Here is a 14,654-nt window from a genome sequence, read left to right on the forward strand (position 1 = left end):
AGGCCAGAGAGGCCTCAGTGACAATTGTCTGTAGGCATTTATAAAGGAGGTGTTTACGTGGTCAGAGAACCACTGAAACCGTTGAAGTTACATATGGTTAATAACTATGAAGTGTCTACATGTGTCTGCAGCCACTACTCGTGTGTAACGATAGTCTACATGGTCTGAGAACCACTGATAATAGCACAAGGTATTATTGTAGGCATTTAGAGTCATTGATGCACATGAGTGGTATGGATGTCTGTAGGCATTTATGATCTGTAACGTTATATAGGGAATCTGTGTATGTGAGAGATATGAAAGGGGAAAGTACTATTCCCGAATATGCTGTTAAATAGAACTAGTGTCAATATCTAAACCCATGTATGAATAGAACACTCGTCTAAAGGAGAAATTTGCGAAGAAAAGTATACTGGGTTACTAGAGATTTGATAGTAACAATGGAGAAAAATAATAATAATTATATACAACTTGCACAGCCAAACGTAGACGTACGTAAGTGGTGTACAACATAGAGAAATTCATAGTATAATGGGTTACTAGAATTGATAAAGTAACAAATGTATGAAAGTATAATTGGTTACTTGAGTTTAACTTGCTAGGTAGAGACTTATCATGGATAGAGCGCGCCATCTACAGCGCATTACAAGTTCATCTTAAAATAGACATTTAATAAGTGTGAAGTCCTAGTTGAGGGAAACAGATATGGAGGTTAGTGAAAGTAAGAAAGTGAATGGTAATATGGTAATATGTGGCTTTCAGATAGCACTCTAATAACGCAATATCGTAGTAATTTGAAGAGTAAATGTTTCAATATAAGGTCACATGATGAACAGATGGATTGTGCATTGGGACTGATATTAAATTAGAGGCCAAGTTTCCTGTGGAACAATAGATAGCAGCCAGTACTAAATGAACTCAAACAGGCTGTAAGGGACACAGTGGGGACATTTGGGATAGAGGTGTGAATAAAACACATTTTTGACAAGTTCAATTATTATTACTCAATTGTATAGTTTGGGTAGCACAAATTATTTAAGTAAGGTAATGTCATCTAAAACAATAATATGTTTCCATTGCGTGGAACTGTGTCCAAAATTGAAGTAGATTCAAGTAAATGTTTTTAGTAACAAATATTCAGCTGATAAGCCAGCACCAACTCTTTGAAGGTCCTAGCAGATTTGTTCAACAACAGGTTTCATATTTTGACTAGTTTATGTCCCTGGGACAGTTAGGACAGAATTGTATGTCAATGCAACAGGTCAAAAAGACTAAGATTACAAGAGATGGGATGGGCTCTAGGATTGTTTACTTTAGGTGCCTATTCAGCTTTACGGGACACTGTATCATCTGATGTGTCCGAAGTATAATTCTGTAAACACATGCTTTTATCAAGACTTCCTGCCTAAGATGCAGTAAACTCGATTAACGATTAAGAATTTTTAGGACTGATAAAAATCTAACAGTGAAAACTAAGTACATGTTTGTTTTCTTTGTTCCAGGACAAGTTTCATTTACATGTTTACCAATGATTCTGTATCTCTCCCTTTGAAATGCATTCTGAGGCAGGCGCCTTGGGAGTTAGTATAAAAAGGTACACGAATCCGGCTGTTAAAGGAGCCCCAAATGAAGTAAATGCCTGGACAATGTTTGTTTTTACCTGTTATTGAATATTTGTTAGTGGTGATTTATTGTGTGGGGTCTTTTTATTTTTGGTGGGTTTTTCACAGGTTAGAAAGGATGCACCTTAAAGGACACAAATGAAGTATCTATCATCAGAGTTCTGGTTGTACACATGTACATTCTTTTGATAAAGAAATGTAAAACCCATTGTAAACCTGATACACAAAATCATTGAAATATCTTGAAGTAATGTCTGAGGTACAGGGAAAAAAACACTCACTTAAATGGGGTTGAATGACCTCTGACCTCTGTTCTGACTTTCTGGTGAGGCCTGATCACCCTCATTAGAAAGACTAGAGACATTGGTTGAGATTGAAATGGGCTACGTAAACAATAGAGAATTAGGAAGAGGTTAATAATTTATCAACATTCCTGTGTGTGAGATTCGGAACACGAGAAGGAGAGAGAGAGAGCGCTGCCCCTGAATGAGGGACACCTTTCTCTAGTCTATTTGACCATTACCTTATGGGATACAATTATTTCCTTGTGGAGTTATCAAGGTTGTAATTCTAATTGTATTTGTATTTAACAGGCCGTGTTGTCATTTTGGGGGGGGGGGGGGTGCATGAATCATGATATGAGTCATGTGTCCAAAGGGGGAATTACCAGTCCCCTGGGGTCCTTTGGTAAATATGCTAATCATTTATTTTCACATGAATGCCTGTAAAAATGAAAGAAGAAATAAAATATGTTGGTAATGGTTGACAGTTACTCCAAATGGATTGAAGTTTTCCCCACCTCTAGTTTTATATGAATAAGTGCATTTCAGTTGTTGTGTTTGTTTTTTGTCTTGCTTCAATACAAATCTCACCAGATTGGGCCTGCTAGATGGTGGGGATTTCTCCCTAAGGATTAGCACTCTGATCGCCTGACCCTGTAACTCTGCGGTGAGATCGCCAAGATGATAGGGGACTATAAGCCAATTTGGGGGGGGTAGAATAAGAATAACAACTGTGTTGTTATTCTCTTTGACATTTGTCTTAGACATTTATATTTCTACTTGCACATCCTCATCTGCACATATATCACTCCAGTGTAAATTACTAAATTGTAATTACTTTGCCACTATTGGCCTATTTATTGCCTTACCTGCTTACTTCATCTGCACACACTGTATACAGATTTTTCTATTGTGTTATTGTACGTTTGTTTATCCCATGTGTAACTGTGTTGTTTTTGTCGCACTGCTTTGCTTTATCTTGGCCAGGTCGCAGTTGTAAATGAGAACTTGTTCTCAACTGGCCTACCTGGTTAAATAAAGGTGAAATAAAAAAATGTAAGAATATTGGTAGTAGTAATAATTTGTCATACAGTGAATAATTTGTCTGGATTTCCAGAATCAGATATGCCCTAAACTAAACTGTTGTTCTGGTCTGTCCTCTCGCGATGTTATGGTGAAGGTGACCACAGATGGTATCTAGATGCATAGAAGGTATAATTCGGCCGAGAACAAAGTGAATCTCACCCCCACTAACCGGCTGAAGTAATGGCGACAATGGCGTTCACTATGGTCCTTCACCACCTGAAACCTGAGTCCGAGCCAGCAACCTGTACACAGCATCCAACAAGACATAATGGACTGGAAAGAACATTGGCGGCTCAGGTGAGAGAAATCGGGACATTACCAAGGGCCATCAATTTTGAACATGTGCCATTGGGAGGACAAACTGAAACGCCACAAGAATGAGTGCCGAGAGGGAGGGGGGGGGGGTAGTCAACCGTGCCCGTAATTAATTTAGGGTTATCCTAAATTGTTTATTTGGGGTATCAGGTTGATTGTGGAGGTCTGCACACAGCAAATGTATAGTACTTTAGACTATAAATGCATTGAGATAATCTGTCATTACCACAAATGAAGGCTGTGATGAAAAAAGTTAATGCTAGAAATATAAGATGAATATATTGTGTCAATGTAAATTCTGCCTGTATAGGTGTGTGCTGAATTGAGGGTCTTCAAATTTGAGTGAGAGAACCAAAGTGAAACACAATGGGGGCACTGTCATTATAAATGTGTGCTGGATAATTTATCAATAGTTCTAATTATGATTTGGAAAGGCTTCTAGAGACAAAGCTATAACCAGAAAATGTGATGAGAGCCACTAGATTGTAGTTTGTGATAATCTTGCCCTAATCTCATTCATATCAAGGTTGGTGTGAAACTGTTATAACATGTGTGCTCTCTCTTCCCTGTGAAATTCAATATGCACGTGCCCTAGACCAAATTCTGGAGATCTCTAGAACCGTAGATGCTAAAAGAATTGTGTAAATTGGCTCTGCAAAACAGAGAGGCTTTTGACTATCTTTGGGCAGGTAAAGGGGGCACTTTCATTGGCGATGAATGTTGTACTTTTGTCCCAGATCACTCTTCTAATATGACTGCCACTGTTGCTAAGAATAATTCTGCACAGAGTGGACGCCTGCAACTTGGTTGGAATCCCTGTTTGGAAGTTGGGGATCCCAAATTCCCAAAAGGGCTGCAGCGTATGTTTTTCTTAGTTTGCCTAATTGTGTTATTTAACATGCTGTGTATCTGTGTGTATTTTATATAAAATTCACTCCCGTTAATAGAAGTATAACCTTTATTATGATGATAGTATTACCATACTAATTAGATTGTATAACCCAGATTGAAGGGTTTTAAATGATGAAGTGTCTGGTTTTATGTGTGGATTTCCCTTACTTTAACAGAAGTATAGTAACTTTTGATAGAAGCTATAATCTAATGCTTACCTTAAAATATAATGATAATTATCACAGATTGACTGGTAAGAGGGAATGTGATGGAGCATTTTATGTTTGTGCTTTTCTAATAACCAATTTCTGTGTTCATGCTAGTGACTGATTGAACAAATCCTCAATATCAGTATCTACAAATCTGCAATTTGGCAGTTCGCCCCGATATCTCAGTTTCAAAGTCTCAGCCTAGAGAGAAGAAGAGAGAAGAAGCCTCATGAGGTATTGGTTGGTCACATGAATGAAGCAAACGTTAATGATTAATTCATTATGAATAAGCTAAATCATGTAAATATAACTTGTCTGCAGTATATAAAAGAACTAACGGGACTGTCCCGGAAGAGCTCCTGATCGACATGTGTACTTGATGCATTGAGTTGGTTGGAACCTCTCCAGTGCTGATAATAAAGAATGATTAATTTAAGATTGACTTTGGGTGACCCTGTGTAGAATTTCCACGACAGAGGCATTACAGAAAGTACTTTTACTGGATTAAACTATGGAAACTCCATACATAACATTGTTTAATGCAAGAACTACTAGCATAGTAATCAAATGTGCTTCAATAACTATTTATTTTGAATGAGGATGGGAATTAAGAATCTATAGCCTACTTTTTATCACAGTCAGAACTAACTGACATATGAGGTGTGCCACAAATGCACTGGCTGGCAAGGCTACCTAGACCTTTTCATTCCAAATTATTGACTGAAATGAACTTATCAACAAAGTGATGACATATAAGGTGTGAATCACTTTTTAATTACAGGTGCATACTAGACGATGCACCTTGCATATTTGTTCTATGGTCCAATTGCAGTTGGTCTGTGTGTGTTTCCCCCAGAATCAGCCTGAACAAGAATTGTTCCACTGTACCAGAGTACAGAGAGGAATGAAATACACCTTCACTCTACATTTTCACTGAGTTTTCACCTTCACATTTCAAATCCATTCCATGTTTGGTTCATGCATTATATCATCCTGTCAAATAAAGTGAATGTTGTACATGCACTCGTTTTTAACAGTAGTAAATGTTGTACATGCTCTCTGTTTTATCTTTACAGTAGTAATTGTTACATTAGACATTCTAGGCTGACTTGATGAAAGAGGACTCATCTCTCTTTTGGTTTTGTTGGTCATACTTGCTGTAGTCTGATCTTTGTAATCTATTCATGTTTAGGGTCGTTCATGCAAAATTAGGAGGCAGGGAGGAAACTTGCCAGGACTGAACATGGGTCGTACAGTAGTAGTTAGCTAGCTAGATAGAATGCATGTAAGATTCACATTGCCCTACTATGTAAATCGAGGACATCCAAGAAGGAAAATTAATAACTTTAGTGGGTTAAAGAAATGTTCAGCCTATAATTAGCGAATTAGTTCAATTTGAAATAAAACATACATTTGATTAGCTGTCCGATTTCGAGTTGATAGTCAGCAAGCTAAAGTTATTAGCTGTCTGGGTTTCTATGGGCTGGACAATGCTAGCTAACGTTAGCTATGCTAGCTAACGTTAGTTGCTGCTTGCTAGCCACAAGATTGTAACGTTTAACAAGTTTCAGTTCTCTAATATGTCACCCGTTTTAATGTAGAAGGGTTTTTATAACGTTTGGAAAATGTGTGTGATGTTTAATGCACCCTATTCATCATGTTAGTGGCAAACAATGTCCAAACTCCGAAGGTTTGTGCTAGCTACAGTGTGTTTTTGCTTATCCCGGAAGGGCTGGCTGGAAGCTGAAGGGCGGTCCTATGTAAAAAAAAAAAAATAGATAATGATTCATTCAATTTGAAATGGGGATATCCAACCAGCGTATGGTGTCGCCTTGAAGTCTGAGGGCACAACCCTTTCATTATTGATGCTTCGTGCCGACACATCAAAGCAGCCATTCCAGTCTCAGGAAGACTTTGAGATCTGGTGTCAGCCAGACTACATTTATAGAAAGCTAAAAATAGGGCCATTACTTGGTGAAAGCCCAGTTGTAGAGAGGTTAAAAGAGCCTTTACCTGGTGAAAGCCCAGGTAGTCCTGGATGGTGGAGGATGCATAGAAGATTGTGCCACCAGCCGTGACGACCAGAACAAAGCCATTCAACACCTGAGAGGAGAGTGGAACAGAACTGATTAGTATATCTTTATACACTGAACAAAAATATAAACGCAACATGTAAAGTGATGATCCTATGTTTCATGAGCTGAAATAAAATCATCCCTGTTAGTGAGCATTTCTCCTGTGCCAAGATAATCCATCCACCTGACAAGTGTGGCATATCAAGAAGCAGATTAAACAGCATCATTACACAGGTGCACCTTCTGCTGGGGACAATAAAAGTCCACTTTAAAAAGGTGCAGTTTTGTCACACAACGCCACAGATGTATCAAGTTGAGGGAGCGTGTAATTGGCATGCTGACTGCAGGAATGTCCACTTGAGCTGTTGCCAGATCATTGAATGTTCATTTCTCTACCATAAGCTGCCTCCAACGTCATTTTAGAGAATTTGGCAGTAAATCCCACCCACTTGGACGATCCCAGGCCTACCCATGGCTCCACCCCTGTCCAGTCATGTGAAATCCATAGATTAGGGCCTAATGAATTTATTTCAATTGACTGATTTCCTTATATGAACTGTAACTCAGTCAAATCTATGAAATTGTTGCATTTATATTTGTGTTTAGTATACATGTTTACACACATCTAGACTACATGTGGTCATATGAAGTAGGCCTACAGCTATAAAGAGCAAACAGCAAAATGCGAAATGTCAAAGGAACTGAAAGGCCTATAGAGTTTTGTCTGTGTCCCAAATGGCACCCTATTCCCTATGTAGTGCAATACTTTGTCAAAAAGTATGACTCAATAATCCATGCTTTCTGGGAATGTTCTAAAGTCAAAAAGTTATGGGCAGAGTTAGAATGTTGGCTGTCAGAAGAATAACAATGTAAATGTACTTTTAATCCGTCTGTCTGCATATTTCAAACATGGCATATGAGGGTGCAGTGAGATAACCGATGGGTTCTCACACTGCACCCTCGTCCTTCATCTTGAAAAATATATACTTAAAAGCTGCAAAATCAACCAATCCTCTGTTGTTAACACAATGGAAAGGTCAAATTCTTTATTATCTAAATGTTGAAAGTGTGTGTGCGACTCAGAGAAACAAAATGGTGCAGTTTGAGGCCATGTGGCGGAGAGTGATGCGGGCGCTGGAGATGGGGGTGTGGGTCTGTCTCGGCAGGTGTGATATAGTTAATGGAGACGGGGGTGTGTGGGTCTGTCTCGGCAGGTGTGATATAGTTAATGGAGATGGGGGTGTGTGGGTCTGTCTCGGCAGGTGTGATATAGTTAATGGAGATGGGGGGGTGTGGGTCTGTCTCGGCAGGTGTGATATAGTTAATGGAGATGGGGGTGTGTGGGTCTGTCTCGGCAGGTGTGATATAGTTAATGGAGATGGGGGGGTGTGGGTCTGTCTCGGCAGGTGTGATATAGTTAATGGAGATGGGGGTGTGTGGGTCTGTCTCGGCAGGTGTGATATAGTTAATGGAGATGGGGGGGTGTGGGTCTCTGATATAGTCGATGTTTGTGTGATGTCGTTTATATGTGTATGTTTTGTATTGTTTGAAAAAATAAAATCACATTTTTTAAAATTGTTTTAAGGAATAGGGTGCTTTTGGTCAAAAGTAGTGCACTATACAGGGAATAGGGTTCCATTTGGGAAGCAACCATTGTGTTTGTATCTACCCTATTCCATGTAGTCAGTTCAAAGATCAGACAGTTCAAGGATCAGACCGGCAGCAGTATATGATTAACTGTGTAATTATTTGGACAGGAAAAGCTAACAGGCCACAGGCCCTGCATGGTGTGGTTCAACTGCACTTCATCTCAAACCAACAACTCTCCATGGTAAAAAAAAAAGAAGGAAAAGGGGCTAGTGGACGGCCCGTATTCACAAAGCGTCTCACAGTCGGAGTGCTGATCTAGGATCAGGTCCGTCCTGTTAATGTAATCTTATTCATTAAGATCTAAAAAAGGACAAACTGATCCTAGATCAGCACTCCTACTCTAGAGACGACAAAAAGATTTGCTGCTTTTAATATCGGTTTGTCCTTTGTTGTGTTTTATTAGGGTATGTATTGGCTGGTGAAATCAAATGTACCCTGTATGGGATGAATAAAGTACTTACCTTATCATGAATACAGGCTCTTTGTGGGATTAATACAGTTATTATTTTACAATGAATACAGGACCTTTGTGGGATTAATAAAGTACTTATTTTACAATGAATACAGGCCCTTTGTGGGATTAATAAAGTACTTATTTTACCATGAATACAGGCCCTGGAGTGCTATGGTAACAGACAGGGTTACTGAATAGACCCCACTAACCTGTAGTAACAGACAGGGTGGCTACTGAATAGACCCCACTAACCTGTAGTAACAGACAGGGTGGCTACTGAATAGACCCCACTAACCTGTAGTAACAGACAGGGTGGCTACTGAATAGACCCCACTAACCTGTAGTAACAGACAGGGTGGCTACTGAATAGACCCCACTAACCTGTAGTAACAGACAGGGTGGCTACTGAATAGACCCCACTAACCTGTAGTAACAGACAGGGTGGCTACTGAATACACCCCACTAACCTGTAGTAACAGACAGGGTGGCTACTGAATACACCCCACTAACCTGTAGTAACAGACAGGGTGGCTACTGAATAGACCCCACTAACCTGTAGTAACAGACAGGGTGGCTACTGAATAGACCCCACTAACCTGTAGTAACAGACAGGGTGGCTACTGAATACACCCCACTAACCTGTAGTAACAGACAGGGTGCCTACTGAATAGACCCCACTAACCTGTAGTAACAGCTCTCCCTCTGGAACGTGAAGGTCTTGCTTCTTCAGAACATTACACTCTGGGCGCTGGGAGGCTGTGGATTGTCGGGTCACTGCAACACAATACAATCAAGATCAAGGTTACTGTACCATAGAGGATTTCCACCACACACTGAAGGACTGCAGAGGAACCAGTTACAGTGCATCACTACAGACAGAGACCCATTCACAATAGAGGCCGAATGTGTACACCGCTAATGGTACTATTTTCTCCTGTGGAAGAGAATTTGATGGGCATTTTAAATCAACAAAAATGATGTTATTCTATTTGTGTGTACTGTGGTAGCCATATAGGCTAGGCAACGGGCAAATCATCTTCAGATAGATTGTGCAGTGTGATGCCTTATGATTCAGTGTGATTAAGAGAACAGACCCTAACTGTGCTGGTCGGGCCCTATAGCCTAGCTACAGTAGGAGAGTTGTGCCAGTAGAACGTGGATAGGAAACTCAAAGTCCTCAGGGGCCAGAGTGGTGTCACACTTTCTCCCCGTCTAGCAAACACAGCTGATTAAACTAATTACATTTTAAACTGATGATCATGATTAGTTGATTATTGAAGTCAGGTGTGTTAGCTGAGGCTGGAGTAAACGTGTGACACCAATCAGGCCCCCGAGGACTTGCCCATCCCCGCAGTAGAATGACATCCTCTCTCAGGCAGTCCCATCCCCGCAGTAGAATGACATCCTCTCTCAGGCAGTCCCATCCCCGCAGTAGAATGACATCCTCTCTCAGGCAGTCCCATCCCCGCAGTAGAATGACATCCTCTCTCAGGCAGTCCCATCCCCGCAGTAGAATGACATCCTCTCTCAGGCAGTCCCATCCCCGCAGTAGAATGACATCCTCTCTCAGGCAGTCCCATCCACGCAGTAGAATGACATCCTCTCTCAGGCAGTCCCATCCACGCACTAGAATGACATCCTCTCTCAGGCAGTCCCATCCACGCAGTAGAATGACATCCTCTCTCAGGCAGTCCCATCCACGCACTAGAATGACATCCTCTCTCAGGCAGTCCCATCCCCGCAGTAGAATGACATCCTCTCTCAGGCAGTCCCATCCACGCACTAGAATGACATCCTCTCTCAGGCAGTCCCATCCCCGCAGTAGAATGACATCCTCTCTCAGGCAGTCCCATCCCCGCAGTAGAATGACATCCTCTCTCAGGCAGTCCCATCCCCGCAGTAGAATGACATCCTCTCTCAGGCAGTCCCATCCCCGCAGTAGAATGACATCCTCTCTCAGGCAGTCCCATCCCCGCAGTAGAATGACATCCTCTCTCAGGCAGTCCCATCCCCGCAGTAGAATGACATCCTCTCTCAGGCAGTCCCATCCACGCAGTAGAATGACATCCTCTCTCAGGCAGTCCCATCCACGCACTAGAATGACATCCTCTCTCAGGCAGTCCCATCCACGCAGTAGAATGACATCCTCTCTCAGGCAGTCCCATCCACGCACTAGAATGACATCCTCTCTCAGGCAGTCCCATCCCCGCAGTAGAATGACATCCTCTCTCAGGCAGTCCCATCCACGCACTAGAATAACATCCTCTCTCAGGCAGTCCCATCCCCGCAGTAGAATGACATCCTCTCTCAGGCAGTCCCATCCCCGCAGTAGAATGACATCCTCTCTCAGGCAGTCCCATCCCCGCAGTAGAATGACATCCTCTCTCAGGCAGTCCCATCCCCGCAGTAGAATGACATCCTCTCTCAGGCAGTCCCATCCCCGCAGTAGAATGACATCCTCTCTCAGGCAGTCCCATCCACGCAGTAGAATGACATCCTCTCTCAGGCAGTCCCATCCCCGCAGTAGAATGACATCCTCTCTCAGGCAGTCCCATCCCCGCAGTAGAATGACATCCTCTCTCAGGCAGTCCCATCCCCGCAGTAGAATGACATCCTCTCTCAGGCAGTCCCATCCCCGCAGTAGAATGACATCCTCTCTCAGGCAGTCCCATCCCCGCAGTAGAATGACATCCTCTCTCAGGCAGTCCCATCCCCGCAGTAGAATGACATCCTCTCTCAGGCAGTCCCATCCACGCAGTAGAATGACATCCTCTCTCAGGCAGTCCCATCCCCGCAGTAGAATGACATCCTCTCTCAGGCAGTCCCATCCCCGCAGTAGAATGACATCCTCTCTCAGGCAGTCCCATCCCCGCAGTAGAATGACATCCTCTCTCAGGCAGTCCCATCCCCGCAGTAGAATGACATCCTCTCTCAGGCAGTCCCATCCCCGCAGTAGAATGACATCCTCTCTCAGGCAGTCCCATCCCCGCAGTAGAATGACATCCTCTCTCAGGCAGTCCCATCCACGCAGTAGAATGACATCCTCTCTCAGGCAGTCCCATCCCCGCAGTAGAATGACATCCTCTCTCAGGCAGTCCCATCCACGCAGTAGAATGACATCCTCTCTCAGGCAGTCCCATCCACGCAGTAGAATGACATCCTCTCTCAGGCAGTCCCATCCCCGCAGTAGAATGACATCCTCTCTCAGGCAGTCCCATCCCCGCAGTAGAATGACATCCTCTCTCAGGCAGTCCCATCCCCGCAGTAGAATGACATCCTCTCTCAGGCAGTCCCATCCACGCAGTAGAATGACATCCTCTCTCAGGCAGTCCCATCCCCGCAGTAGAATGACATCCTCTCTCAGGCAGTCCCATCCCCGCAGTAGAATGACATCCTCTCTCAGGCAGTCCCATCCACGCAGTAGAATGACATCCTCTCTCAGGCAGTCCCATCCCCGCAGTAGAATGACATCCTCTCTCAGGCAGTCCCATCCCCGCAGTAGAATGACATCCTCTCTCAGGCAGTCCCATCCCCGCAGTAGAATGACATCCTCTCTCAGGCAGTCCCATCCCCGCAGTAGAATGACATCCTCTCTCAGGCAGTCCCATCCACGCAGTAGAATGACATCCTCTCTCAGGCAGTCCCATCCCCGCAGTAGAATGACATCCTCTCTCAGGCAGTCCCATCCCCGCAGTAGAATGACATCCTCTCTCAGGCAGTCCCATCCACGCAGTAGAATGACATCCTCTCTCAGGCAGTCCCATCCCCGCAGTAGAATGACATCCTCTCTCAGGCAGTCCCATCCCCGCAGTAGAATGACATCCTCTCTCAGGCAGTCCCATCCCCGCAGTAGAATGACATCCTCTCTCAGGCAGTCCCATCCCCGCAGTAGAATGACATCCTCTCTCAGGCAGTCCCATCCCCGCAGTAGAATGACATCCTCTCTCAGGCAGTCCCATCCCCGCAGTAGAATGACATCCTCTCTCAGGCAGTCCCATCCACGCAGTAGAATGACATCCTCTCTCAGGCAGTCCCATCCCCGCAGTAGAATGACATCCTCTCTCAGGCAGTCCCATCCACGCAGTAGAATGACATCCTCTCTCAGGCAGTCCCATCCCCGCAGTAGAATGACATCCTCTCTCAGGCAGTCCCATCCCCGCAGTAGAATGACATCCTCTCTCAGGCAGTCCCATCCACGCAGTAGAATGACATCCTCTCTCAGGCAGTCCCATCCCCGCAGTAGAATGACATCCTCTCTCAGGCAGTCCCATCCCCGCAGTAGAATGACATCCTCTCTCAGGCAGTCCCATCCACGCAGTAGAATGACATCCTCTCTCAGGCAGTCCCATCCCCGCAGTAGAATGACATCCTCTCTCAGGCAGTCCCATCCCCGCAGTAGAATGACATCCTCTCTCAGGCAGTCCCATCCCCGCAGTAGAATGACATCCTCTCTCAGGCAGTCCCATCCCCGCAGTAGAATGACATCCTCTCTCAGGCAGTCCCATCCCCGCAGTAGAATGACATCCTCTCTCAGGCAGTCCCATCCCCGCAGTAGAATGACATCCTCTCTCAGGCAGTCCCATCCACGCAGTAGAATGACATCCTCTCTCAGGCAGTCCCATCCCCGCAGTAGAATGACATCCTCTCTCAGGCAGTCCCATCCACGCAGTAGAATGACATCCTCTCTCAGGCAGTCCCATCCCCGCAGTAGAATGACATCCTCTCTCAGGCAGTCCCATCCCCGCAGTAGAATGACATCCTCTCTCAGGCAGTCCCATCCCCGCAGTAGAATGACATCCTCTCTCAGGCAGTCCCATCCCCGCAGTAGAATGACATCCTCTCTCAGGCAGTCCCATCCCCGCAGTAGAATGACATCCTCTCTCAGGCAGTCCCATCCCCGCAGTAGAATGACATCCTCTCTCAGGCAGTCCCATCCCCGCAGTAGAATGACATCCTCTCTCAGGCAGTCCCATCCCCGCAGTAGAATGACATCCTCTCTCAGGCAGTCCCATCCACGCAGTAGAATGACATCCTCTCTCAGGCAGTCCCATCCCCGCAGTAGAATGACATCCTCTCTCAGGCAGTCCCATCCCCGCAGTAGAATGACATCCTCTCTCAGGCAGTCCCATCCACGCAGTAGAATGACATCCTCTCTCAGGCAGTCCCATCCCCGCAGTAGAATGACATCCTCTCTCAGGCAGTCCCATCCCCGCAGTAGAATGACATCCTCTCTCAGGCAGTCCCATCCCCGCAGTAGAATGACATCCTCTCTCAGGCAGTCCCATCCCCGCAGTAGAATGACATCCTCTCTCAGGCAGTCCCATCCCCGCAGTAGAATGACATCCTCTCTCAGGCAGTCCCATCCCCGCAGTAGAATGACATCCTCTCTCAGGCAGTCCCATCCACGCAGTAGAATGACATCCTCTCTCAGGCAGTCCCATCCCCGCAGTAGAATGACATCCTCTCTCAGGCAGTCCCATCCACGCAGTAGAATGACATCCTCTCTCAGGCAGTCCCATCCCCGCAGTAGAATGACATCCTCTCTCAGGCAGTCCCATCCCCGCAGTAGAATGACATCCTCTCTCAGGCAGTCCCATCCCCGCAGTAGAATGACATCCTCTCTCAGGCAGTCCCATCCCCGCAGTAGAATGACATCCTCTCTCAGGCAGTCCCATCCCCGCAGTAGAATGACATCCTCTCTCAGGCAGTCCCATCCCCGCAGTAGAATGACATCCTCTCTCAGGCAGTCCCATCCCCGCAGTAGAATGACATCCTCTCTCAGGCAGTCCCATCCCCGCAGTAGAATGACATCCTCTCTCAGGCAGTCCCATCCCCGCAGTAGAATGACATCCTCTCTCAGGCAGTCCCATCCCCGCAGTAGAATGACATCCTCTCTCAGGCAGTCCCATCCCCGCAGTAGAATGACATCCTCTCTCAGGCAGTCCCATCCCCGCAGTAGAATGACATCCTCTCTCAGGCAGTCCCATCCCCGCAGTAGAATGACATCCTCTCTCAGGCAGTCCCATCCCCGCAGTAGAATGACATCCTCTCTCAGGCAGTCCCATCCCCGC

General features: G+C 45.0%; 1 protein-coding gene across 4 annotated transcripts in view; it reads right to left on the minus strand.

Annotated features, from left to right (window-relative positions):
• ahr1a (aryl hydrocarbon receptor 1a) overlaps positions 1 to 14,654 on the minus strand; it is a 36,514-nt gene that overhangs the window by 14,601 nt on the left and 7,259 nt on the right. For 3 of the 4 annotated variants that reach the window (XM_038995128.1, XM_038995126.1, XM_038995125.1), the window contains exons 3-4: positions 9,266 to 9,357; positions 6,418 to 6,507 (exon numbers count right to left, since the gene is read on the minus strand). In XM_038995128.1, coding sequence (XP_038851056.1) covers positions 6,418 to 6,507; positions 9,266 to 9,357 — 182 coding nt within the window. Of the gene's footprint in view, positions 1 to 3,158; positions 4,483 to 6,417; positions 6,508 to 9,265; positions 9,358 to 14,654 lie in introns of those variants that run through there. The other variant, XM_038995129.1, reaches the window with a different exon arrangement.

This window comes from Salvelinus namaycush, chromosome 5, assembly GCF_016432855.1.
Source record: "Salvelinus namaycush isolate Seneca chromosome 5, SaNama_1.0, whole genome shotgun sequence".
Lineage (NCBI taxonomy): Eukaryota > Metazoa > Chordata > Actinopteri > Salmoniformes > Salmonidae > Salvelinus > Salvelinus namaycush.